Source organism: Teleopsis dalmanni, chromosome X (genome assembly GCF_002237135.1).
Source record: "Teleopsis dalmanni isolate 2A chromosome X, ASM223713v2, whole genome shotgun sequence".
Taxonomy (NCBI): domain Eukaryota; kingdom Metazoa; phylum Arthropoda; class Insecta; order Diptera; family Diopsidae; genus Teleopsis; species Teleopsis dalmanni.
In genome coordinates, this window is record NC_051848.1 from 48,836,609 (window position 1) to 48,861,305 (window position 24,697).

Consider the following 24,697-nt stretch of genomic DNA (forward strand, 5'->3'; position numbering starts at 1 on the left):
TATAGAAAATAACGTGCAATGATTTATAAAAAAAATACAATTTATGTTTCAGTAAATTTTATTCCAACTAATAATAACACCAATAACTTGTAAATTAAAAATAAAATGCACTACAACTATGGTATATTGATAATAAATAAAGTTATAAAATAAATTAAAAATAAAATACACCATAACTATATTAATAATAAACATAACATTTGTTTTTTTTTTCTTAATGTTAATAACATATTATTTTGTTGAATTACAAACATTATAAATGCACTATACAATCTAAGGAGCTCTTAATAATTATCTATCCTGATATCTAACTGTAATGAATATTTTTTTATTAAATAATATATGACTTTGTATAATGATATCAAATATATATTTTATATATAAACTAATTTTTATATATCAATTATATATTTTATTTATAAAAAAGAAATATTTTAAAAAATTCTTAGCTTTTATTGATTTATGTTTACATTTAGCCTGATTTTTTGTTTATATTTACATTATGTGTTTTGTGTCAAATATATCAAATTTCGATCATATCCAATGTTGCATTCGTAATTTTTGCTATAATTTTGGTCAAATTTTGTTTACTATATTTTAAAGTAAGTTAAAAAGCACGGAAGCTCTTTGTATGGTTAATGAAATTTACTTAGTAAATTGCAATATAGTCAATTTAGTGTAATTTCATTTATAATAAAACCAATTCAATTATTATTTCAGTTGAAATGTAATATTAATTAAACTAAACTAAAATATGGAGTTAGTTGTATTTGAATCTTCCATTAAACTTTTTCAATATACATTATAAACAGATATCCCCATTCATTTGTGCATAGAAAAGATTAGTCTGTCTGAGAAATTCACAAAACAAAATGTTTCATTTACATTAAGCTTACTACAATATAACAAAATCTCCAGCATTTTGAATAAGTTGTTGTTGTTGTTGTGGTTTCTTTAGTTAGTGGCTAGGAGGTTTATCTCTGCCCCACACTAGGCTTTAACTATGCAAGAATTCATATCGTTTATTTATCTTTTAATTAATGACGGACCGTAGGTCAGTATATCTTCCTGTGTGTCCTGAGGTGGACTTGATGTTTGTTAGGGCGAGGTTGGGCAGCGTATAAGTACATTAAAAAAATAAAGTTTTCTAAATGTATTATAATAAATCATTATCAGTTGAAGTGTATTATAAGCGATGTTTTTCATCTTATAAGAAAAATTGAAATTGTAACAATTATTTTAAAATATTTCTTTCATAAATAGATAATAATTAAAGGTAACATTTTAAATACTTAAATAATTTTGATTTTAATATATAATGTAAAATTATATTACTAGATATGTAAATTAAAATATACTTGTGAAATATTAATTAATATTAGAATATATATTTTAAAATATAACGATTTTCATAGGTTGCTATTAAATATATAAATCTAGTGTCTATCTCTCCTACGGCTGGTTTGCATATGTAAGTCAATGGTAATGGCAAGTGTAGATGGTATATTCTTTTGACATAAATGCTCCAATAGCACAACTTCTGGTCGCTTAAAAATAACTTGGTATCATTACTTTATCCACAATAATGGCGAAAAAGAGAGGAAGAAGGAGGATACAAAGAGAGAGAAGGAGGATGTATTAAACAAATATTTAAAATTGTTTATAGCTCTAGCTCTTTAGAAGGTAATACAAGATCGTTAATAAATTTGTTTATATATTTTTCGGACTTCTAACATTACTAGTTAATGCTAAATGAGCAGTATTTAATACTGTTTTATTTTTCCTGTAATTATCTTTTATGTTTTGCTCTTATTATAACGAATGTTGAATTTTGAGTTGAGTTGAATTTTTTTATGAACATAATACAGAACTTATAAATTCCTTAATAAATATTCAACGAATGTCTGCTTCACAATTACTGAACTGTTAGTTATTTTCACAAATGTAATTAAAAAAAATTACTTTTTTAAAATATTTAAGTTCACTTATTAAGAATCGCGACAGTTGTAAATAATAAAGAAACTCCTCTGTCATTTGACTGGAATTTTCCATTTTCTTCCAAAAATAATTGGGAGTAGTTCAGTTTTAAGAATTGTCACCATTGTAATGCGAGTAGCTGATTCATTAATCACTTTCAGAAAAGTGGACATATTTTAACGAATTTTGTTTTTGCTTTGCATGTTAATTTTTAAACGACACATGTTCTATTGGAGCATTTCTGTTATACCTCGAAATATACCTCGAACTGAAACCTAATGTGTAAGAAATTTTATTAGTAAATATTAAAAATATTCCGAGTGGATACAGAGTCTAAATATGTCAACAGCTTTTAAGACCATGTTTTGATATTAGGTACATTCGGTAGTTTTTAAGTGTGGTAAAAAACAACAAGTTGCTCGCTTATAGTTGCTAATTGTGAACATTTTAACATTTTATTGACTCCATAAAAAAAATTTACAAAAGTGAGGATATTTTTTTGAAATCATCATTTTGGCTTCGTTACTGATCATTTGTTGCTCTTGGCTTAGTTGCTAAATATAAGTTTACTTCTATTAGTAAAATGGTTAGTTTAATGCCCCACCAAAATAGGCAGACACTTAATTTTTCTTAGTCGTTTGTTAATATGTTATATAGATTAATTTGTATTTTATTATTGTTTAGATCTTTAAACATAACTAAAATAAGTCAAGTAGGTACAGATAGAGCAATGGACTATCGCACTTAATGAGTGATATTGAAGGTGTTGAGAATATTTCTGTTCAGAGTTGTGAGTTTGTTTTATAAATAAAATCACTTTATTTTTTTTTTATTTTAATTTCCGGATAATAATATCCAAACACTGCAGAAGTGAAGTACAAAAAAAAATGTTTCTTTCGGAAATAAAAATAAAAAAAGTTTAAACTGAATAAAATTAAACAAAGTATAAAAAAAAACATAAATAGATTGTTCAAGCATCTTGTCCACACCCTGTTTCCAAGCTAATGAACAATTCACTATACAAATGAATTCTTCTCTAAGGATAACCGTCAAATTCTAAAGTATAGGTATAACGAATATAATTTGAGTTTCAATCCGAAAGATGAAATTTTCTCTTAAGGATCATCGTAATAACCATACCAATTAATATTAAAAAAATTTTTTACTTCTCTTGTTTTTATTTCTCTATGGATTCTCTATGGATTCAAAATAAATATGATAAATTCTTCCACATTTTGGAATGATTGTGATATAATGTTTATGTGTTTATATAAAAAAATATAATATAATGATTACACGGGAATAATAAATATAAACATTTCATTATCAAAATATGTACTTGAACAAATATTAAATAAATATACAGCAAGACCCCGCTTAACGCTGTTTCGGTTTAGCGCTCTTTTATTTCAACCTGAACATTTAAGCAGATATTTTAAAAAATAGACGGAGAAGACAAACAATCAATAAGAGAATTTTGGAAAAACTTCAATATCATGCTGTAGAAAATGTAAATCTTTCTTGGAATGAGATAACAGAAAGATCTTTTAAAGGAGTATGGAAGAACATTTGGCCAGATTTAAGTAAGAGCGAAGACATTAGACGTTCTGTTGATATGGATGAAATAGTGGAAGAAGTAGTGGAACTAGCGAAATAAACAGGTTTAGATGAGGTAAATGTGCCCAAGGAATTAACTGAGCAAAAAGAAAACAAAAATATTGATAATAGTGATTAAGATGAAGAGCAAAAAGAACTTTCGATGGCGTTTGTTAAAAGGAGTTTGATCACTACAACTGAAATTATGGACCGATTTGTTGAAAATGATCAAAATTTTGACAGGAATTCAAAATCAAGACGGGGTGTTATAGATGCTTTAACCACTTATCAACAACTTCTAACAGAGCGCCAAAGAAAAACGCAAACTACATTAGATGCCTTCTTGAGAAAAAGGCAGAAAATTGGAAACACAAAATAGACTGACTGATCTGACTAACTTAGAATTTTATTTGTTTATATATATATTAGTTTACATTGTTTTTGTAAGAAATAAATATTTGGTTATGTTATCTAAGCAATTTTCTATCAAACTTCCAGTAACCCTATTATTTACATGTTAAGATAGATTCATTTAGATAGATTCTTTATATAACTGAAACCGCTTATTTTCACTAGTTAATTGTTTATACGTCAAATAATCAATATAATTTCTGTCGACAACGGCATCGTCACGTTGTCGTTATGTTGACCTTCTGAAGATGATGGTCTTGATACCGATGCAATCCCGTTTGAAGTTTCTAAAGAATGAGTATTGCCAAGATCGCTTTCGTCTGATTTGTATAATTCGCCAGCACTGTAACTAATAATGTCATATCGTGTACTTGTGGTTGGGGCTATTTGGGTAGTTACATCAAGTAGAACTGAGTAGTTCAGTTCTCTTCTGAACTTGAAGAGGTACTATTTATTTAATGTTTGATGCGTCTGTTTTTTAATTTTAAGATTTTTTATGTATTCACGCATTTTGCTCGTAACATAAATGTAGCGGCGTTTCGTATATGCGGAGTGTACATCACTGTTGGAAACAGCTTTGTGCTGCCCACAATTTTGATTTGTCGGTATATTTTCTAAAACATTGAATGCACATCGAACTTCATTTATTTCTTGTTAAAATAAATACTGAAATGACTCAGCTACCAAGTCAGTTGGGTCGGTCTTTGCAGATTTGCTCCTCAAAGCTGATGCTGATCGTTCATTGACTGTATCTCGGCTAAAAATTTATGATACTAAAAAAATTTTTTTTATACAAAAAATATAAAACTAATTGTAAAAGTAATAGTTTGTAAATTAATTTTATTACCTTTTTTGTATTTAAAAAAATAGCGGTGCTTCTGAAATAACAGATATTAACAGTATTAAGCAAAGAACATATATCAAAGAGTGGAAACTCCACCCATTTCGAGCGTAACGAAGAGACATTGTTGAGAAACAACATATTGGCACACATATTGAATACATGTGATCTTACCGCGATTACACCACCTTGCTTTCTTTTGAGGTTGCTTAATAATAATTTGCTACTAATTAGAAAGAATTATATGTTTTAATTTCAGTGATGGTAAATACTCTTGCATATCTTATTTGATTAATAATATTATATGAATAGTTGGTTGAACGGACCTAATATATTTAAATAATTTATATTTATATATTTTTATATGACAATTGATTTTGGTGAGTATATTAAGTATCAGGCAACTTCAGACTTGGAATTTTACGGTTAAATTTCCATAGTAAATAGTAAAATAAAAACAAGTTTAAGTAAATGAGAAGAGTTTAATACTTACTTAAAAGATTACTCTAACTTTATCTTTACCTAAAAAAAATAAAATATTCTTTGAAAATTAAAAAATATTCTTTGAAAATTAAAAAATATTCTTTGAATATTAAAAAATATTCAAAGCTGGTCGTGTGGTGCAACACACTATGGTCTGAAATGGGTTAAATATAACGATTTTTTTTTTAATAATAATATACTTATATATTTATTGAAACTAATTTGAACTCATCCATTAAGGTAAATGATTTAAATAAAACAGTTCACAGCTGTGTTGAAAATTTTGTTTTTATTTATGCTTTGCATAAAATCGCTACTTTGGCTAAGTGTCAGTGCTCTTTGTATACACTAACAAAAATGTTTGCTTATGCAGGTTCCGTTTTTTCATTGTACTCTTTGTTGTTGCTCTTAAAGAAATCAGCTGGCATTTTCTTGTGAGAATTTACTTTGTACATAATTTTTTCTCACTAAACAGAGTGAAGTCATAAAACAACAGCAAAATGGGGTGTTCATTAGTTTAAGTTATTCAACTGTTTCTTTTTGCAAATAACAAACAAGAGGTTTTAATTAACAAATTTATCAAATTAAATTCGATTTTTTATTTGTCAGTACTAAAGAATAGCATATATAAGTAGTTTTTTAATTAGAAAAGTGTTAAGAGTTACTTAAAAGTTCCGTCTCACGGCCCTATATTATTATTTATTGCTCTCGGTTCTATGAAATTCCATTGCCTTTCGAATTATAAAGTTTTAAGTAGACAGACGCCAGTGCACCAGCTTTAGGCACAACAGTGAATTGTTGCGGTAATTAAACTGATTTAAACTAATTGAAGCGTAGATTACAAAATACAAATTAAAAATAAAAATAAAAACATACGTTCACGACGCAGTGCTTAATTTGGCTTCGCTGCATTGTTTATTGTATGGGTAGTGGCGGTGGAAGTGGAAGTGGTAGTGGTGCAAAAAGCAGAAGGGTTAATAAGATTGTTGCACTTATTGAGCAACGAAGTCGGAAAAGGCGTTTGTAATGAAATTGAAAGTGAAGAAAAGGTATTAAAATATAATATATTTGTAAAATCTTAACAAAATTTTAATTAATTATTATTTAATTTTTATTTAATACAAACGCATTGTTTGTAGCTTTTGTAGAGATTAAATTTAGAGCAGCATTTTTACATTGACACGACGCAGTAGCAACGCATGACTATGCCGCCGTTAAAAACCTATTCGCCACACAACGAATTTAATGCAAATTGCTGCAATGGGAATGCTTCCGATGCCACAAGCGAAGGAGCAGCACTCAATAATCCAACACAACGCACAAATTTACCATATTATTGCAATGCCAATTATCCATTCAAGGTACTGAACAACCTCAACCAGCTGCGTGAACAATCACGTTTCTGTGACGTTGAAATTGTTGCTGGTGGAGTGACTTTCAATGCACATCGAGCAGTGCTCAGTGCGGCGAGCGCTTACTTTGAGGCGATGTTTCGACCAGAACTGGGGCTGAATGAGGTCAAGCAGAAGTCGGTTATATTACATACCATTGATGGTGAAATTTTGAGTATACTTTTAGAGTTTATTTATACCGGACGCTGTGAAATAACACAGGTAAATGTGCTTTCCATTAGCTTGCCTTTTGTATATGTAAAATTTCTCTGGTTTCTCATAGACAAACGTACAGGAATTGCTGGCTGCAGCTGATATGTTACAATTACACGAGGTTGTTGACGGTTGCTGTGAGTTTCTATGTCGCGAACTGCATGCTTCCAATGCGCTGGGTATTTTACGTTTTGCAGAAGCTCACAGCTGCGAATCACTGGCTAAGAGCGCTTTGAATTTTGTACACTCAAATTTTCCAGCGGTATGTATACATTGGAGATCAATTATTTTTTGCTATGGTAGAGTAATTATACATAAATTATAAATTCCGTGCTAGAATTAGTTAAATAAATGCAATAGTGTTTGTTCTTTTGTAGCATATATATATAGATACGGTTGTGGTGTGTCTTAGTATGTGAAAAAATAATAGTTGTATATCTATCGGTTATTCGTTATTCTGTTAGTCATTATTTGTCTTTAGTGTTGGATTTTGTCTGATAAAACATTCTAAAAAGGATACTGGAATTCCCTTCTTCGATATTGTAGCAATAGGCGTAACGAAGGCTGGATGGCGAACATATGTGGCAATGGCCACTCCCTTTTAGAGTGTACCTGAAGCGATATTTTTTGAAGAAAAAAGTGAGATGATGAACCAACATACCTATCCACATCGTAACCCATCATATTGTCTACATCCTTGCGAACAACAACAACCAAAGGCGAAAGTGTGGGCGTGTATATGTTCAGGCGGTCTTATATAATAATTATAGATGAGTTTAAATATGATAGAACTTTTTTTTATAAATAATATCAGTAATAATAGAATAACAAATATTTAAGTGGCACTTTTGTAATTATTTTAGTAGAAATGACCTTTTGTTTAGTCTTTGCTCATCTGACTTTATGTATGATGTAGTGGTTATATCCATGACTACACCAGCATCCGAAAAATTATTGTGTAACTGGGAAATAACAAGCCATACATTCATTATCTCTTTTAAACCAATGTCATATCTGAATTATATCAAGAAAATTAAGATAATGAATATCTATATATTGAGTTGTTTGGAAAATAAGTAGTTTTTTTTTTTTTTTGCTAAAAATAAAACACGTTGTTCTTATACTGTATACATGTGCACAAATTAAGCATATATTCGTCATTTTAGTCCAATCTCTTTGTTCATATCTCAGGTAATAACTAGGTTTCACACTCGTAAAACAACTGACAACTGATTCAAGATTACTGAACAACGTTCTTCTTATACTACATATGTATATAAATATTAAAATGAATTAAATATTAATATCTTTCGTCATATCTCTGGTAACAGCTTAATTCCGATACTTCCAATTCTGAGTTTCTGCTAAAACTGGCTTAAAGAATTCTTCATTTGATTCATAATTGATTACCTTAAATTGAGTACAAGATGTTTAAAACGCTTATTTACAAGCTATTAGTAATAAGATCAAAAGTTTTATAGTTTGGGTTTCGTCAAGCAAAGTCGTTAGGGCCAAGATAACCATTTCGAAAAGAAAGCTATGAAGTAGCTGTAAAACTTGTTAAAACTTAAATTTGTTGAATATAAAAAAAAGATGTTATAAATATCACCATAGCTACCTAATGGATCAATGGCTACAAAGTCATTGACACGAGCTATGAAAATAGAATCTAGCTCTCTTAGTGAATTGAAAAAGTGTGACCCTAAGTAGGAGAGTCTATGTCTTGTGAAAACAGGACACTGTAGCAGAACGCGTATTGTTGATTCCTCTTCCTCATCCTCCATGCAATGTCTACAATGTAAGGAGGTCCTGATATTGAGCCTCACGACATGTCCTCCCAACAGGTAGTGTTCCGTAATCGTTCCCACTATCTTGAATATATTTGCTCGGGATAGGTTGATTAATTCCCCCGATCTTTTCTTACTGTTGACCATCTTCTTTTAAATATTTGGTATGTCCATAATTTTTTTCAATGCCGACAAGAAGGAAGTGGTATACCCACACTTTCTTTTCCATGAAGAATTTGTGCTGTCGTACCATGTCTTTCTATTTCATCTGCTATACAGTTGCTTTGGATGTCCCTATGACCAGAGACCCAAATAATCCGTATCCGAAAATATTCAGCCATCACCATAAGTGATGTAAGACAATTCAGTACTAACACTAACAACAACTAACAATTCTTGTTACGCGATGATGGTTATCATTTCTAATTTTTTGTTAATATTTCGTTAATTAGTTCAATTCAATACAATTTGATACTGTTATGTCTAATATTAAATTATTTTAAATCTCTTAATTTTTTCAGATAACACTGGAAGACGAATTTCTTGATACACCACAAACATTACTATCACAACTACTCACCTCGGAGTTACTACGAGTTGATTCGGAATCACAAGTTTTCCAAGCAGCATTACGTTGGATAAAACATGATGTTACACAACGCAGATGCTTCGTTTTTGATATACTGTCGCACGTCCGTCTAGCTTTAGTACCGGTTAAAGTTATTGATCAGGCTTTAAAAGACTGTCGTGACATGTCCGTAAAAATAGCGTTACGTTCCATTTGTAGAGACATTGCCTCGAAACGTGGTCAACTGGTACCCCTACGCGTTTGTCCACGTCAACTGGCAAAAAAGAATATTTACATAATTGGTGGTTCACGTCGTGAGACACCACGCACCTGGAATCCCGCCGATTCTATTTTTGAGACTGTTGCTAAATTTGATATATTTCGACGAGAATGGTCTGAAACAGCACCAATGGAAATTGGACGTATACTGCCTGGAGTAGCGGCTTTAAACGGTAAAATTTATGTGATTGGTGGTGAGAGAGGTTCACAAATTTTAGCAAATGGCGAAGTTTACGATCCACAAAATGATGTTTGGGCACCAATAGCGCCAATGATAACGCCACGTTGTGAATTTGGTTTATGCACAATGGGTGGTAATCTTTTTGCAGTCGGTGGTTGGATTGGTGATGATATAGGTGGTTCTATGGAATCCTATAACCCTGAGAGTAATGTTTGGAAATTTATCGGAAGCTTACCTGAACCACGGTTTAGCATGGGTGTGGTGAGTTTTGAGGGTTTAATATACATTGTAGGTGGTTGCACAACATCGTGTAGGCATTTACCAGATCTGATAAGGTAAAGGTGTTCGCCATGCTTTTAAAATGCTTTACCTAAATTTTTATTTTTACGTATAGTTATAATCCTGTGACTGAAGAATGGCAACCATTGGCGCGCATGCAAACAGCTCGTTGTCAAATGGGCGTAGCCATTTTAGATCGATTTCTGTATGTGGTGGGTGGAAACAGTAGTGCACAAGATGTGCTTAGTTCCGTGGAACGTTATAGTTTTGATGAAAATAAGTGGTCAACTGTTTGTTCCATGTCGGTACCACGTGCTATACCAGCTGTAGCAGCAGCTGATGGCCTACTTTACGTAGCTGGTGGCGATCAGGTAAATATATGCACGTTCTATAATACCTATGTATATAAAGAAATATATGATATTTTCAAAGAAAAGGAATTCCTACTAATGTGTTTATTTTTCGTTTAGCCTTGTGAAGAAGTTAACTTCTATCGTGCCCATATAACGATTAGTGCAGTCGAATGCTATGATCCTCTATCAGATACTTGGAAAAATTGTCCAGACTTGCCGATGAGTCGATCAGAAGCAGGGGCTGTTGTTGTTTAACGCTTAGTTTCTACTACGCAAATACAAAAAATTTTTGCCTATGGCATATTAATATCATACCTGTTATTGTTATTTACGCTCATTAAACGGTTTTTCACGTTACACTTTTAATTTCACTAATATTTATATACATGTATTATTATAATTTTAATTATTTATTTATATTGCTTTTAAGTATTAACGTTTCACACATAACCAACATTAACATTTGGTTCTTTTCTTTTATATATATAAAATGTGCTCTCAATACACCTAATTAAGTTTTTAAAGTATTTATCTTTACATGATTTTGTATCTAATAAGTCCAAATAATACAAAAATATTTTACTATAGTATTTAGTAAATAAGATAATGTCTGCTAAGTATACTTATAATATAAATTAAAAACAGGCAAATAAAATATAGAGGTATGAAATTTAGAAATTTCTTGTTTGCTATGTGTGTGTGGTCACTGTACCACATTAAGTGGTAGTTGCTTTTTATGATAGTTAAACTGCTTTTTTAAGAAATGTATTGTATATTATTATTATGCAATATAACGATTATATCCACAATTAGATTAGATTGAAATGGATATACTATATACAGTGCTTAAATAGGAAACAATAATTTAAGCGCTCTCAGGTTTAAAAGAAGCGTAATTCTCCCTTTTCTTGCTTTTTTTAATTTAAATTTCTTCGAATTTTTTTTCTAGAATTGCAATACGTCTGGCACTTATAAAATAATTTGTTAGTTTATAAAGAAAGCCATTATCTAATAATATACTAGCATTTTATTGAAACAAGACATGTATGGGGTCACAGAAACTGTGTATTTTTTTTTTTTTTGAGATAATTTTAATAATTTGTTATGCCTTATAAACTTATCAATGAAAAATTGCTATTATAAATAATATATATATACATATATAATATAAAATTAATTATAAGCGCCTACCTTCAAAGCTTTTTAAATTTACAACCTTTAAAGAGAATTTTATTACTTTAAAATATTTTAGTAAATGATATCCTTAAGTATTTCTTATTTACTATATATAGATTATACAATTCTAAGGGCTTGTAACTGATTTATGTTGAAAATACTTGAATACATTCCAACTTATAGCAGTTTGCTGCGTAATTCATATATTTTTTATGTATTAAAATATTGTTTTTTAATATATATAGTTTGATTTAGTTATACCAAATATTTATGTAGTCTATATTAGCACAGAGCTAGTGTTTCATGGTGTCTTGAGGCAAATTTTTGTTTAAGCCCTTTGGAAATGCTTCACATAAAATCAATTACAATTTTATTTTTATTTCAATCATTCAGTTCAAATAATAATAGGTCTCTATACCAGGCACTATACCATAATTGTCTATTTCACCTTATAAATATAACACACCGGGCACTACAGTAAGAACGCGTTTAAGTTGTTGGAATTATCACCAAATACATTAGTAAGGCTGCGATAAAATTTTTATATTATATATATATTTAATTTTATGTATTTTATATACATAATTGTACATATATATATATATAACATTGTATGAATATATATATTTATATATGTCTTTATAAAATATATATATATATAAAGTCAGTATTGTTTTCACTGTAGCTTTAAATATATATGTATTACAATATTTTTTATCGATTTGTTTTCAAAATAACTGTTGTTCTTAATCAATAGGTAGTCTATAGTCAATAGGTATCAATAGGTCTGTTCCACGAGCTACTCATAGTAACTTTGAGTAAACACTGTGTATACACAAGCGCGTTCCACCAGCAAATTTTCAAGTATTTTTGTGTAAATTTTACTTCTGTTTTACTCATGTTTTACTATGAGTAGCTCGTGGAACAGACCTAATATTGGCTACTGTGAAAAAATTTATATAGCGTGGTCATTACTTGATATTATTTCATTATAGTGAATCACACAATTTTTTTTCTATATAATTTCCTTTAACTTTATGATAAGATAAAATGCAAAAAAGATAGTTTTTAGTTTAATATTAATCCCTTAGTTTCTACCATATACAACCGTATAATTTAATAATACAGTGAAAAGGAAATGCTAATTTAACAATCAATTTTAAATATAAATACAGTATAATTAAAAAATGTAGTAATATTTTTTTAGTTGAAAGTTCTTATATTAAAATTAATTAATTTTTTATTTTGATAGAAATGTCTTAAAGTATTCTTCCCGAAAAAAACCATAACTACAGCCAATCGCTTCAATTTGTTTCTTTAAAATGCTACTTAACACCAATACTTGCATTTAATTATTTTATTTGCAATATTTAATTATAATTGCTATATATATGTAACTATATATATACAATATATATGTTTAACATATAACACTTGAATAAATATATCAATTTATGTATTTATTAAATAATATATAATAATTTTTAGTTGTGTAAGTTCAAAAAAACTTATAATTAAGCTAATTAAGTATATAATTAAGTCTTATTTACATGGAATTGCATTAGATGGACTAAGTAAATATATAAAACAAAAAACTAAATAGTTGTAAATTATAAAAAAATATATATGTGTATGTGTAAAGTGACAATTGACTCGACGAGGTCTACAGAAATGCTATAAGTAACTTTTGTTTGGAAATAAGAGCTTCTGAAGCGATAACGAAATAGAATACTTCAATGGGCGAGCTTGTATATTGTTAAAAACAATTTTTGATTTAATAATTCATTTATACAATCGTAGTAGACAATAATATACACAATCAGTATGGAAATATTCTAAATAAAATAACATATTTTTTATTGAATGAGTTCGCATTGTTATCGAATGACTTCTCAGATTTAAGTAAAAAAAAAAAATATTAACAATTTAAAGAGATAACATCTTGATAGTACGGAATCTTAAGATTATTTTAGAATATTTTATACTGAAAGTGTATAAAGAATTTTTTTTATCATATAAAACTTAATTATATAGTATTTTATCGTAATTTATCGCAAGTCAATATAGTCTTCTATTTTTTATTTTACTCATACTAGTAAAGTATAGTTATTATAAACAATTAAAACAATTATTTTTACATCTAAAATACGTAGTGAATATTTTAACACGTAATAATATACTAAATAAAATAAAAACTTGTAAATCATTATATATTTTGAGACTTCCGTAGACCTCGTCTTTAAAGACATTTCGGTAAATAAGTAAATACGAAAATAAAGTTTATATATGTGTATTCAGCCAACATGATAATAATAGTAATATATTATTAGTTATTATATAAAAAAAAAAATTAAATACAATAATATAATTATAATTAATAATATAACATATTATTACAATAATATTTATATTATTAAAATTACTAAATAGTAGTAATGGAAAAAAATTGTTAAAATATTGGTGTACAAAATTGTTGTTACTAAAAACTAATCTAAATTACAAAAAGTTTCATACTCTATTTCACTATTAGTCAAAACTATGAATCCTCCCCTTTTCATTTAAAATTTTTGTTATATTTAGTCTATATGTAAACATTATATATACGTTATATTAAAGAAATATTTATTATATATCGGGAACCTTCTAAAGGAACTACAGTTTATAAGATAATAATAAAAATGTTCGTATTTATACACAATATCCGAATAAGATAAATAAATATTAATATATAATATAATATGAAACCGAATCTTTTCCTAATTTCCTAGAAATTCCATGCTCAGCAATTTGCAATATATTTTTATTTAATAATAAATAGTTAAATATAATTTATATTACTAAATGTATTTTTAAATGTACACAATAAATTTAGATGGAAAGTGAATAAAGTAAAATTATTAATGTAAATGTATATAAGTTTTTTCGCCTTTTTGTTATAAAAAAAGAATTCTATTCCAACAGTTCTAATTTGTTAATTTTTTCATTATATATAAAATTATTTTTTTAATAAGCATTTTAAGCTTATAACGCCTATTAAAGCAAGCATAGTGCTAGTTACTAGACATAGTGTTAGTAAACTATTTAAATAACTTAATATATTGAAAAACAAGCAGCGCTAGTGGACGGATAACCGTCTTAAGTGGACAATTTTTCCTACAGCCAAACTTTTATAAATAGGCGGTGTATTGTCTTCTCATTTATGTAATCTTAATTAAATTCAATAGACTTGCATCGGATAGAAAACCACCTTTTTTCATGTCGGCGGAGCCTTATACTAAATTATCATTTGGCTCGATGGGATTCTTCTTTGATTCTAATTTTCTAACCAGACGGATAATGGGGACTTCTAATTTTTGTAACTTGTTTGGCCTGCAAATGTGTGACCGCTTTTCCATAGTCCTTAATCTTGTTCGCATCACGATTGCAAATAGTCCTTACAGTAGTAGGAGCTAATGTAGTAGGAGCTTCTTCCAATGTCAGCGAGGTTTTCTTTAAATTTAAAACATTTTAAAATGTCTAACTTTTGTTTCAAGGAAATTTGTTTCGCTTTAAACTCATTTTTATACTTTACCACACAAATGTAAACAGACACATTTTTACTAAAAATTTAATACATCTAAATCCTCTTTGCACTTCACACACCGCATGTTTAATACATCTATGCACTTCACACATCTGATATCCCAATAAGTGATTTCATTATCACCACTGCGTTTTCCAATGACATATCAATTTTTTGCCGAAACATAGTTGCTGTGTTACCTTTTAGCCAACTTTAAATTCATTTATTAAGGGTGGAGAAATGGTCATTTTTACCCTAAGTCATAGTAGGTCTCCAGAATTTTATTAAATAACATTTAGATTGAATAATCGCATAACATAACATACGTAGGCATTCAACTAGCCAGGCGACTAAATTGATGTAAGCATATTGAAGTCTAAGTTACATAGCCTTATAAACAACTTGTGCCAAATACTCAGCTATTTGATAATGCTAGTACACCAAAAGAGAATTTAAAGCACTGAATATAGTCATTAACCCCCCGCACCATGGTACATTAAAAATAAAAGTATCTATTAACATCTGCAATTCCCCTAGTTAAAGCTTAGTTTGATAACTTTAAAAAATGGAATTAAAACCTTGACAGCATATGTAAATACGTTAGCTAAAAATATTGTACTTAACATATATCTAGTAATTATCGTTTAAAAAGAGCAGATCATGCAGCTAATAGTCAGAATAAAAGTACCACTTTTTTCCTTAAAAAATTATATATCCCAGTGTAATTTGGTCAAAGTAATTTTAATGAGGCTCGTAATATACGATTTATATAAAGGGGATTACATATTTTATTTTATATTCTATAATTAAATAGCATGATGTAATTATTGTTAATATTTAAAAATTTATTGTTAGTCTCATTTGTAAGAGATGATACAATAAATATGCATATAAAAAAAGAAATTATCTATAGCATAACAATGAAATAAAATTAAACAAATTAAAATAATTATAAAAATTAAAATGGATCAAATTTAGACCATCTATGTTGTAGAATACAACAATTTATTAACATATTTAATATGCTTAGCATAAAAAATTTTTTTTTAATAAAAATTAAAATAAATGCAACTAAAGACTTTGTGGCATGTATATATGTACTTCACGATGTACTTGTAAATACTGGACTAAGCTGACCATCTTTAAGTGGAAAGTTAAGTAGAAGAGTACCCTTATTTGGATTAACAAATTCTGATCTATGTAATCTAGTGGCACCACTACGAAAATCTTGCATGGTAGCCTTAACTGGTATAAAATCGTTTATTCCCTCTGTATCTTTCGGATACATATCATCTCCGGGTAATAGTCCCACAATGCCATCAGTACATCTGTATTGTACTGGTAACATCAGAATAGATCCTTTTGCAGCTCTACGACATGCAAAATCTCTTAACTCTTCAATATCTTTTTTATGCAATAAACGTGACAGTTCATAGAATTGAGGTGGTGGTAAATAAAGTTCTTTGTTGACATAAGATTTAAGATATTCTAAAGGTGATTTCCACTAAAATAATTAAAAATTAATTGTTAATGTTATATAACATAGTGTAGTATATTTGTTTGTTAATTTAGCATACCGCATAATGGGCAACTTCATTTTTTTCGATTAAAAGTTCTGGCGTCTTTTGTAATGCTACCATAAAAAAGGCTGTTTGGAATCTGGAAATAAAAATAAACAAATTTTATAAATCAATATTGTTATTAGATATCGTAAATAATTAATTAATAAATTTTTTATTTTAGATAAATGCAATGTACCAACAAAGGTAGTAACTTAATTTATAATATATAATACAGTAGAGGCTCACAAATTAAAACTCTCCTTTCTGTTTTTTTTCAAGTTTTTAAATTCAAGTTTTTAGTTTTTAACTTCAAGACGGATCTAAATGAGTTTAATACTGATAATGATACGATAAATAACAGTGAAGATAACGTTCCCAATCCACATCAAATGTGTCTGATTCTGAAACGATTGAAAGCTTCAATATCTTAACAAATTGGTTCAAAAAGAATGAATCGTTTCCTACTGATCACATGTGAGCCTCAACTCTAATAATAATTATTTATATAATAATAATTATTTATATAATAATAATTATTTATATAATAATAATATAATATACAATAATAATAATTATTTATGAATAAAGTACTCGTGTTGCTGTAAAGCTACGCTTTCTTTGTATGGTGACAAAGAAGCTTTATTAAAATCCCTCTAAATAATTATTTATATAAAATTAATTTTATAAATATAAATACAAAAATATCACGAATATTAATTGTATTGAAACTATGTTTACACTTATAAATATTAAACCGAGGTACATTATTATACAGATTTATGTGAAAAACTACAACTATTGCTGTATCTTATTTAAGGTAATTACAACAAATGTGTTTAAATTACGAAACAAATATATCAGAATTATTTTTACCACAATTGAGTTTTTTTTATCTCATATTTTTATCGTTTGCAAGACAAAAATATATCTTAAAAGATTTTAATTTAAAAATTGAAAGTAATAGGCAAAATGTATTGTTATTAATTTGAAAGAAAATATCAGTATATTCTAATTACACTAGTGGTATTATTCTCTAGAATATCGCGTTCTTATACTGGATCCACACGAAAGTTTTGTTTTTTAATTATAGCTGTCATAATTTTCATTTTGTATTAAAAACAACAACAATTGACAGCTAAAATTACAAACTAAACTCTAGTGTGAACCCAATATTAAATCTTAAGTTTGGTTGTTTCATTCTAAAAACTTTCAATATATTTAAATCCTTTTGTCAGCCTCTATTCTACTTGCTAATACTATATTACATAAATCCGCTAAAAAGGTTTTTCGAACAGTAGTGAATTACAACAACAGAAATTTATTTTATATTATTTTAATTAATTGAATTTTTGACTGACGAAACAGCTGTTTCGAGTATTACGAAATACCCATCATCAGTGGTCTTGGAAATAATTCTTGTATTTAATTATTCGTAAATAATTTTTTTTTTTTTTAAACTGCAAGTACTAGGTATCCAACTCGTGTCCTGACAAATTTGAAACTTGGAGTCAGTGGTCCTTAACCAACTGACCCAAAGCCGTACTTGACTTTTATGTTCGTACATTTTTCTGGAGTTTTGTTAATTTGATAAGGAAAGTATGTAATATAAAAGTTGTCTACATTATATTTTAGTCATAAATATTTATTTTGGAAACAGAAAACCTACCTCTTCTTAAATGTTAAAGGTGTTTGCCACGTAGACCATTCGTGTAAACTCCACAAGTCAGGAAACACATTCAATTCTTGGCACATTTTAATAAATTGTGAAGCATCATTATGTACTAAACGTTGCCAGTGCTGACGATCAAAATCTTCTAGAAAATAACCATAACCATTGCTATCTTTAATAGTGTCCTGATTGTGGCACAACATAACACCAACTTCTTCAAATGTTTCACGCACTGCAGTTATACGTAAAGATATCTCTCTGCAATATATAGAAAATATATCGAAGTAAATAAGAATTTTCTATGTTTAAAGGCTCACCTTTCTAAACAGTTTTCATTGCTTGGCTTGAACATACTAGGGCGTTCTCCATTCGCAGGTTTTAGTTGTTGCAGTTTTTCTTTTTGTAAACCAAATTTATCAAAATGTTTCAACCAAAGTGGTGACTCGTCCGCCGCTTCATGTACACCACCAGGGAACACACAAGAGTTGGGCATAAATGTCGCCTTCTCATGGCGACTGAAGAGCAAAGTCTGCAAACGAGTAATTATTTAGATTGCTATGGATTTTCACGCTAAATAATTACTTTGTAATTAAAACAATTGCTGGGTTGGCTTTTATCTTTTGCCAGCAAAATTAAACTAGCAGAGTTACGTATTTTTGACATTTTTAAAAAAAAACAATAAAGCAGCAAAAATTTTTAAACTAAAATTGCACAACAAAACTAAAGTACAAAAACAACGTAGCAACTTACCCCGTGCTGTTTTCTGCTACGAAACAGCTGTTTTGGAAATTTGGCTCACAGCTGTTGCTCTCGATAACATGAGCAAGTGATCGATAAGTAAGAAAAAGCTGATAAATATGTGTGTGCGTAAAGATAGTCTCGACGCTAAGTCCAAAATGGAATTGGAACATTTTTCGCCGGAAAATGTTATTTTCTAAAAAAGTTTATATTACGAAATTAATTATAACTTTAAAAGTAAATATCATTTTTTTATTAGCTTAATTGAAGGAAGAGACTTCAAGCTTTCATATTATGTATTCATATCTATAACTTGTTCGATTAACTTACGAGTTATCGAGTGTCAAACTTCAAGTTTGTGCTATTTTCTTCTAAACTTCTAGTATATATAGAATAAAAAACATCTTTTATACTGTTATGTGCTTTTTATTTCATAATTTTTGATTAAGTAATAAAGTTTTAATTGATTAGTACTTAAAAATGACATATCTTCCTTCTTCGCAGCACTGCTTTTATATTAATCAAACAATTTGTACACATTTATACATTATGAAGGTTAATTTTATCCTTTTTAATATGAGCTATTAGTGACTCCATCTTTTGTGGCAGATTTTTATTTTTAATTTTTTAGGCAAACTGCATGATTTACACATAAAAGTTAGACAGAGATAATAAAATAATTTCAGTATTCTACTTAAAAATGCTTTTTACCGCATTCATTTTATTAAAATAATAAATTTTTCCTTAGTTATAGTATATTGCATTTCAGATGCGGCGAAAAATGTTCCAATTCCATTTTGGAATAATCGTCGACACTATCTTCACGCACATCGTACATCGATAAATAATATTCGTTGCTTTTGTAAACAATTGTTCAAAGTACAAAGTTTATAAATGATATTTAGGTTAGAGAGTTTTGATCATTATTAACAAATGCATATAAGTACTTAAGAACGCTAAAATAGCTGAGCATAGAATAAATTAAACTATGGATCCCGGTTCTGAATTTCGTCCTTCTGCCAGTACTATTATTGTTGCTAAATGTGATGATGGCACATCTAAGCACTACGACTACAAGGTAAAATTTACATATTTACTTATGAACTTGTGCGCATATATTGCTTATAATTTAATCGCTACAGGTATTGCTCTTTAAACGTACACCTGAAACTGCATATGCACCTGATCACTGCGTGTTTCCAGGCGGCAGCTTTGAAATTACAGCCGATGAATCCACTGACTGGCTTGATTACTTTCAAGAGTTTGGTATTACAGATGCAAAGCTACAAGAACTTATTATTGATCCCAGTACTACTAACAGACCTAGTCCTTTAATGACAGGTGGCATACATTTTTCACGTGATATATCTCTACGTATAACTGCCATTCGTGAAGCATTTGAGGAAGTTGGCATTTTACTTTGTCGTGATAAACGTACACTAAATGCTGATACTAATGGCTGTGCGTTGTTTAATGAAGATTTTGATCGTGTGTATTGGCAAAATCTTATACACAACGATGCTAAACAATTTATTCAACTATGTAAGAAACTGCAAGTGGTACCAGACTTGTGGTGTTTATATGAATGGTCAGTCTGGCGCAGCCCGATGACTTCACCTAGAAAGTAACTACTTATATTATATATACAATCACATTTCTATGGATCAGTTTAAAATATTTAACATTTTATATGATTTTTGTAGGTTTGATACTGTTTTCTATTTTGTTGGATTAGATCAGTTGCCTAATTTGTTATTAGAACCTACTGAAGTTCAAGAGAAGTTGGTATGTAATATATTGTAAATACTTCTAGTATAATTTAGAGAAATATTCTTAAAATGTAATTGAAGTGATCAACGTCATATATTTGAACAGAAGAAGAAGGGAAAGAAAAAAGACTTATTAAATGTATTGTTTAATATTTTTTTCTGAAATTTATCGAATGACTGCTTTAACTACCTTCTTTTTCAATATTAAAATATAATATAGTATAATATATATAATTACCCTTTTTGCATGCATTGCTTCAATTATTAAGTGTTAACCCGTTTCGTCTACCTTATTCACATATTTTCTGATATTTATGACATCTAATTCATTAAGCAGTTCATAACGTTTTGCAATGTTAGATGAAAAAGGAATTTCTCTTAAATTAATTAAATTTAAATATATAAGGTTAAGTAGAGTTTTTATAATGGAATACTATCATTATATTTATTAAAATCAATTTTAATATTTAATTTACTTCTATTTGAAGTGGCTTACACCATTTGATTCTTTGCAATACTTCACGAAACGTACGATTTGGTTACCTTACATACAGTACTACGAGATATCGCGTTTAACCAACATCTTTAACTGGTCACATTTGCTACGTTTCACGATTGGACGTTCTAAAAAAGGCTCAACTTTACTTATGCCACTTTATTACCGTTGCAAAGAGGGACTAGTTGCCACGCTATCTGGTATGTATGCAATGTTTCAAGAATGTAAGCTATCACTTGTTATATAAAATATTCAATCGTTACAGGTGATGATTTTTATCACGTTATGCCGACTCTCATTAAGGAAACAATTACTTTTGATGGCTCATTAGACCAGTTCCGAAAAGTTACACAGCGGTCACATCGCTTAGTATTATTATTCGATATATTTGACATACAAGTCGAATTAAACATACCACCAATCGATGAACACTTGAGTCCCCTCAAAGTGAAATTAAGTGAACCTAAACTTTAAAATAAAAAAAAGAAATTTTTCTATATTGTTAAGTAGTTTTAAGTTAACTTAAAAGTTTTTTAATAATTTATTATATATATTGATTAGTTGTGCTATGCTTTTGCATTTATATACACTTCTATATGAATATCGGTGATAATTATTTATAATTTTTTTTATTATTTAAATTAATTTGCTAAATACCATATATGTGATATTGTCAAGTTATTTTTTCTAAACTTATGGTAGAAAGCAATTTATAATTTTAATTGTGGATTTGTTTATAAGGGTTTATAAGATAGAAAAACAAAAGATTTTGTTAAATTTAGATATTTAATTTTTTATATTGAAATTCAATACTAGTTATCATAGTGTTGGAGTTCAATATACTGAAACTGTATTTTTAAACAATAATTAAATAGATATTTTCTGTATATTACAACTCTTTAAGTAAAGATCTTTTTTATATATTATATATATATATATATATATATATATATATATATATATATGTTTTAAAACAGTATTGTAAGAATAAATCAGGGAATATAGATTGAACCTATTGAACTCATTTAACACGAAATAAAGTAATATAGAAAAATAAAAAAAATTTTAAGGATTTTTTTACAATTGCTTTCCGAACAGTAATTAATATCAGGGTTCAGAAAAACACTGTGCTGTGCACAAAAATGCAAAACACCACGCACAAATGTTGTGCGATTCTAAAATTTCACACCACAAATGTGGTGTGCGAAAATTTTTGTGCACATCTTAAGTGCACATCTTGTGTGCACAAACGAAACGCACATTTCACACGAGTGTGGTGGAGTGAAATAAAACTCGCACACGCATTCGGTGTTTGTGCCGAAGTTATTTCGCACAGCACATTGTGTGTGCGGCAGCCAACATGCCCTCGCACACAACGTGTGCAGAAAAGAATACGAGAAGCACATTTTGTGTGCAGGCTCGAAAATAAAAATGCACCCAAATGTGCGGAGACGAAATGTCTACTGCACGTTTGTGTGAAATGATGATTTAAAAGCGCACAATATTATGACAAATATCGCAGCAAAATAGTACGGAAAACTGATTTGTATTAATTTTGGTCTTAATGCGAAATATTTTATTGAAGAAATAATTTTGTATTTATATTTTAATTTTGAATTTATTATTAGATTTACATTTATTGCTTATATTACTTATTATTTTAAGGTTTATTAATTTAAAACATGGGAATAAAGTTAATTTCACAATGTACTTGAAAACTTTGTTATATTAAATAGGTACATGAATTTAATAGAGAAAGAGTATTTGTTTCGAAATGTTATAAGTAAAGAGGATCGGTTCTACGGATCGTACTTTGAAAAAATTAAATATATCAATTTTGGACTACTTCATAAAATTTTATTTAATAGTAAGTTGTACACTAAGATTCGTTAGTAAGGTTATAAAAAGCAAATTAAATATTTTTTACAACAACATGAATTAATTTTGTTATTAGATTTCAATTAATTTTTTATCTTTAATTACAGCTTAAATTTAACAAAGTTATTGAAATAATTTTATAATTTAATATCTTAATTTCTTATTATAAAATATATAATTTTTATTACAACTTTTTTTGAAATAAATTTTCATTTAATCTTATTAATAACATTGCTGAAATATTTTTTTCACTTAAATTATATCTCTGCTTACTTATCACAGTAGAAAGGGCGCTAAAATCCTGCTACCTGTTCAAGAAAATATTTTCTTAATCTTTCGCGTTTTTTAATGAATGTTAGATACTCTACCTATGTGAATACATATTTCTGGAGAAGAAAAATATCTATTTGTGGCCCTCCCGTATTATCTTTTTTAAACTGTTGCAAAATTTATTAAACAAATACACCAATACCAATACCTGCTACCTGTTCAAAAAAAATATTTTCCTAATCTTTCATATTTTTTGGGCATAAAAAAATCTTCCTAAAATATGTTTTTATTTTTTTTAAACTGGTGCAAAACTTTCCAAACAAATACTTTAAGTTCACTTACTATATTTGCATTTAAAAATGTACAAAGTAATATACAAAAAACTAATATTTTAAGTTAAAATACAAATAAGGTTAAGACAGTTATAATTTTTAGTTTACATTAATTAACAAAAATAATTATTTTAAATATTTGTTAATTTATGCAATTTTTAACATAAATTACGATCCCAACGAACGCAAATATCAATTTTTTCAAAATTTGCAACAAAATAATATTTTCTATTTCAAACAAAATTGTGAAGTTCCTGTAATTTTTTCCACCCTTGGGTGCAAGCGCAAAATCGCACATTTGTGCACGTTTGTGCATCGCACATTTGTGCACATTTGTGCACGTTTGTGCAGTCGCACATTTGTGCACAATTGTGCAAACGTAATATGAGCAGCACACTCGTGTGCAAAGAGAATTTTTTGTCGCACAGTGCGGTGCGAGCATAAAATTTTCTCGCACATCTGATTGTGCACATTTTTAAAAATCAGTCACACAGCACAAATGTGTGTGCACGAATCTGTGTGCACAATCATCGCTTTGTGCGATGTGAAATTTAAAATCGCACAACAAATTTGAGTGCGTGCATTTTTTTTCTTAACACCACAAATGTGCGTGTGCATATTTTAAAAATAATTTCCACTCTCACAGTGCAGTGTGCGATTTTGTGCACCACATTCCGAACTCTGATTAATATAAAGTCTTTCGTATGAATATGTGTTCCGACAATCGAAAGTGAACAAAATTGCATATAAAGAAAAACATTATTTAATGGACTATTACGTTCTTATCTAGACTCAGTTCCCAACTATGTGTGTAGAAAGATATCACACGGTTTAAGCTCTTACTTTTGTTTTGAAAGCTACTAATATGTTATAGATTATGGGGTAG

At 28.5% G+C, this 24,697-nt stretch overlaps 3 protein-coding genes across 4 annotated transcripts; 2 read left to right on the forward strand and 1 right to left on the reverse strand.

The window, feature by feature from the left end:
• The first annotated feature begins 5,613 nt into the window (after positions 1–5,613).
• Positions 5,614–10,716, forward strand: LOC119689052 (actin-binding protein IPP). Its single transcript, XM_038103794.1, has 6 exons — positions 5,614–6,357; positions 6,448–6,921; positions 6,983–7,174; positions 9,221–10,062; positions 10,122–10,377; positions 10,477–10,716. Exons 2-6 carry the CDS (start codon positions 6,508–6,510, stop codon positions 10,612–10,614), a joined length of 1,842 nt encoding a protein of 613 aa, XP_037959722.1. The 5' UTR covers positions 5,614–6,357; positions 6,448–6,507; the 3' UTR covers positions 10,615–10,716.
• A 5,362-nt stretch (positions 10,717–16,078) lies between these two features.
• On the reverse strand, positions 16,079–19,161 carry LOC119689120 (nucleoside diphosphate-linked moiety X motif 19-like). Of its 2 annotated transcripts, none has more exons than XM_038103867.1 (5): positions 19,079–19,161; positions 18,646–18,857; positions 18,326–18,586; positions 16,675–16,756; positions 16,079–16,601 (listed from the first exon to the last, which is right to left on the reverse strand). In XM_038103867.1, exons 2-5 carry the CDS (start codon positions 18,819–18,821, stop codon positions 16,200–16,202), a joined length of 921 nt encoding a protein of 306 aa, XP_037959795.1. In that variant the 5' UTR covers positions 18,822–18,857; positions 19,079–19,161; the 3' UTR covers positions 16,079–16,199. The 2 variants fall into 2 exon arrangements, with proteins under 2 accessions (XP_037959795.1, XP_037959794.1); XM_038103866.1 differs by lacking the exon at positions 19,079–19,161 and adding an exon at positions 18,911–19,053.
• Positions 19,162–19,908: 747 nt separating this feature from the next.
• LOC119689103 (nucleoside diphosphate-linked moiety X motif 19-like) lies at positions 19,909–21,934 on the forward strand. Its single transcript, XM_038103841.1, has 5 exons — positions 19,909–20,144; positions 20,209–20,690; positions 20,770–20,851; positions 21,324–21,531; positions 21,597–21,934. Exons 1-5 carry the CDS (start codon positions 20,055–20,057, stop codon positions 21,803–21,805), a joined length of 1,071 nt encoding a protein of 356 aa, XP_037959769.1. The 5' UTR covers positions 19,909–20,054; the 3' UTR covers positions 21,806–21,934.
• Positions 21,935–24,697: the final 2,763 nt, after the last annotated feature.

What these genes read in the sequence shown, in the direction of transcription:
- LOC119689103 (XM_038103841.1), top strand. Translation starts at nt 20,055, where the DNA reads ATGGATCCCGGTTCTGAATTTCGTCCTTCTGCCAGTACTATTATTGTT. An exon ending in CCGATGACTTCACCTAGAAA is followed by an intron (nt 20,691 to 20,769) that starts GTAACTACTTAT and finishes TGATTTTTGTAG; the next exon opens with GTTTGATACTGTTTTCTATT. An exon ending in ACTAGTTGCCACGCTATCTG is followed by an intron (nt 21,532 to 21,596) that starts GTATGTATGCAA and finishes CAATCGTTACAG; the next exon opens with GTGATGATTTTTATCACGTT.
- LOC119689120 (XM_038103866.1), bottom strand. Translation starts at nt 18,991, where the DNA reads ATGTCAAAAATACGTAACTCTGCTAGTTTAATTTTGCTGGCAAAAGAT. An exon ending in GCAATTGTTTTAATTACAAA is followed by an intron (nt 18,858 to 18,910) that starts GTAATTATTTAG and finishes ACTCGTTTGCAG; the next exon opens with ACTTTGCTCTTCAGTCGCCA. An exon ending in AATGAAAACTGTTTAGAAAG is followed by an intron (nt 18,587 to 18,645) that starts GTGAGCCTTTAA and finishes TATATATTGCAG; the next exon opens with AGAGATATCTTTACGTATAA.
- LOC119689052 (XM_038103794.1), top strand. Translation starts at nt 6,508, where the DNA reads ATGACTATGCCGCCGTTAAAAACCTATTCGCCACACAACGAATTTAAT. An exon ending in GACGCTGTGAAATAACACAG is followed by an intron (nt 6,922 to 6,982) that starts GTAAATGTGCTT and finishes GGTTTCTCATAG; the next exon opens with ACAAACGTACAGGAATTGCT. An exon ending in CATTTACCAGATCTGATAAG is followed by an intron (nt 10,063 to 10,121) that starts GTAAAGGTGTTC and finishes TTTTACGTATAG; the next exon opens with TTATAATCCTGTGACTGAAG.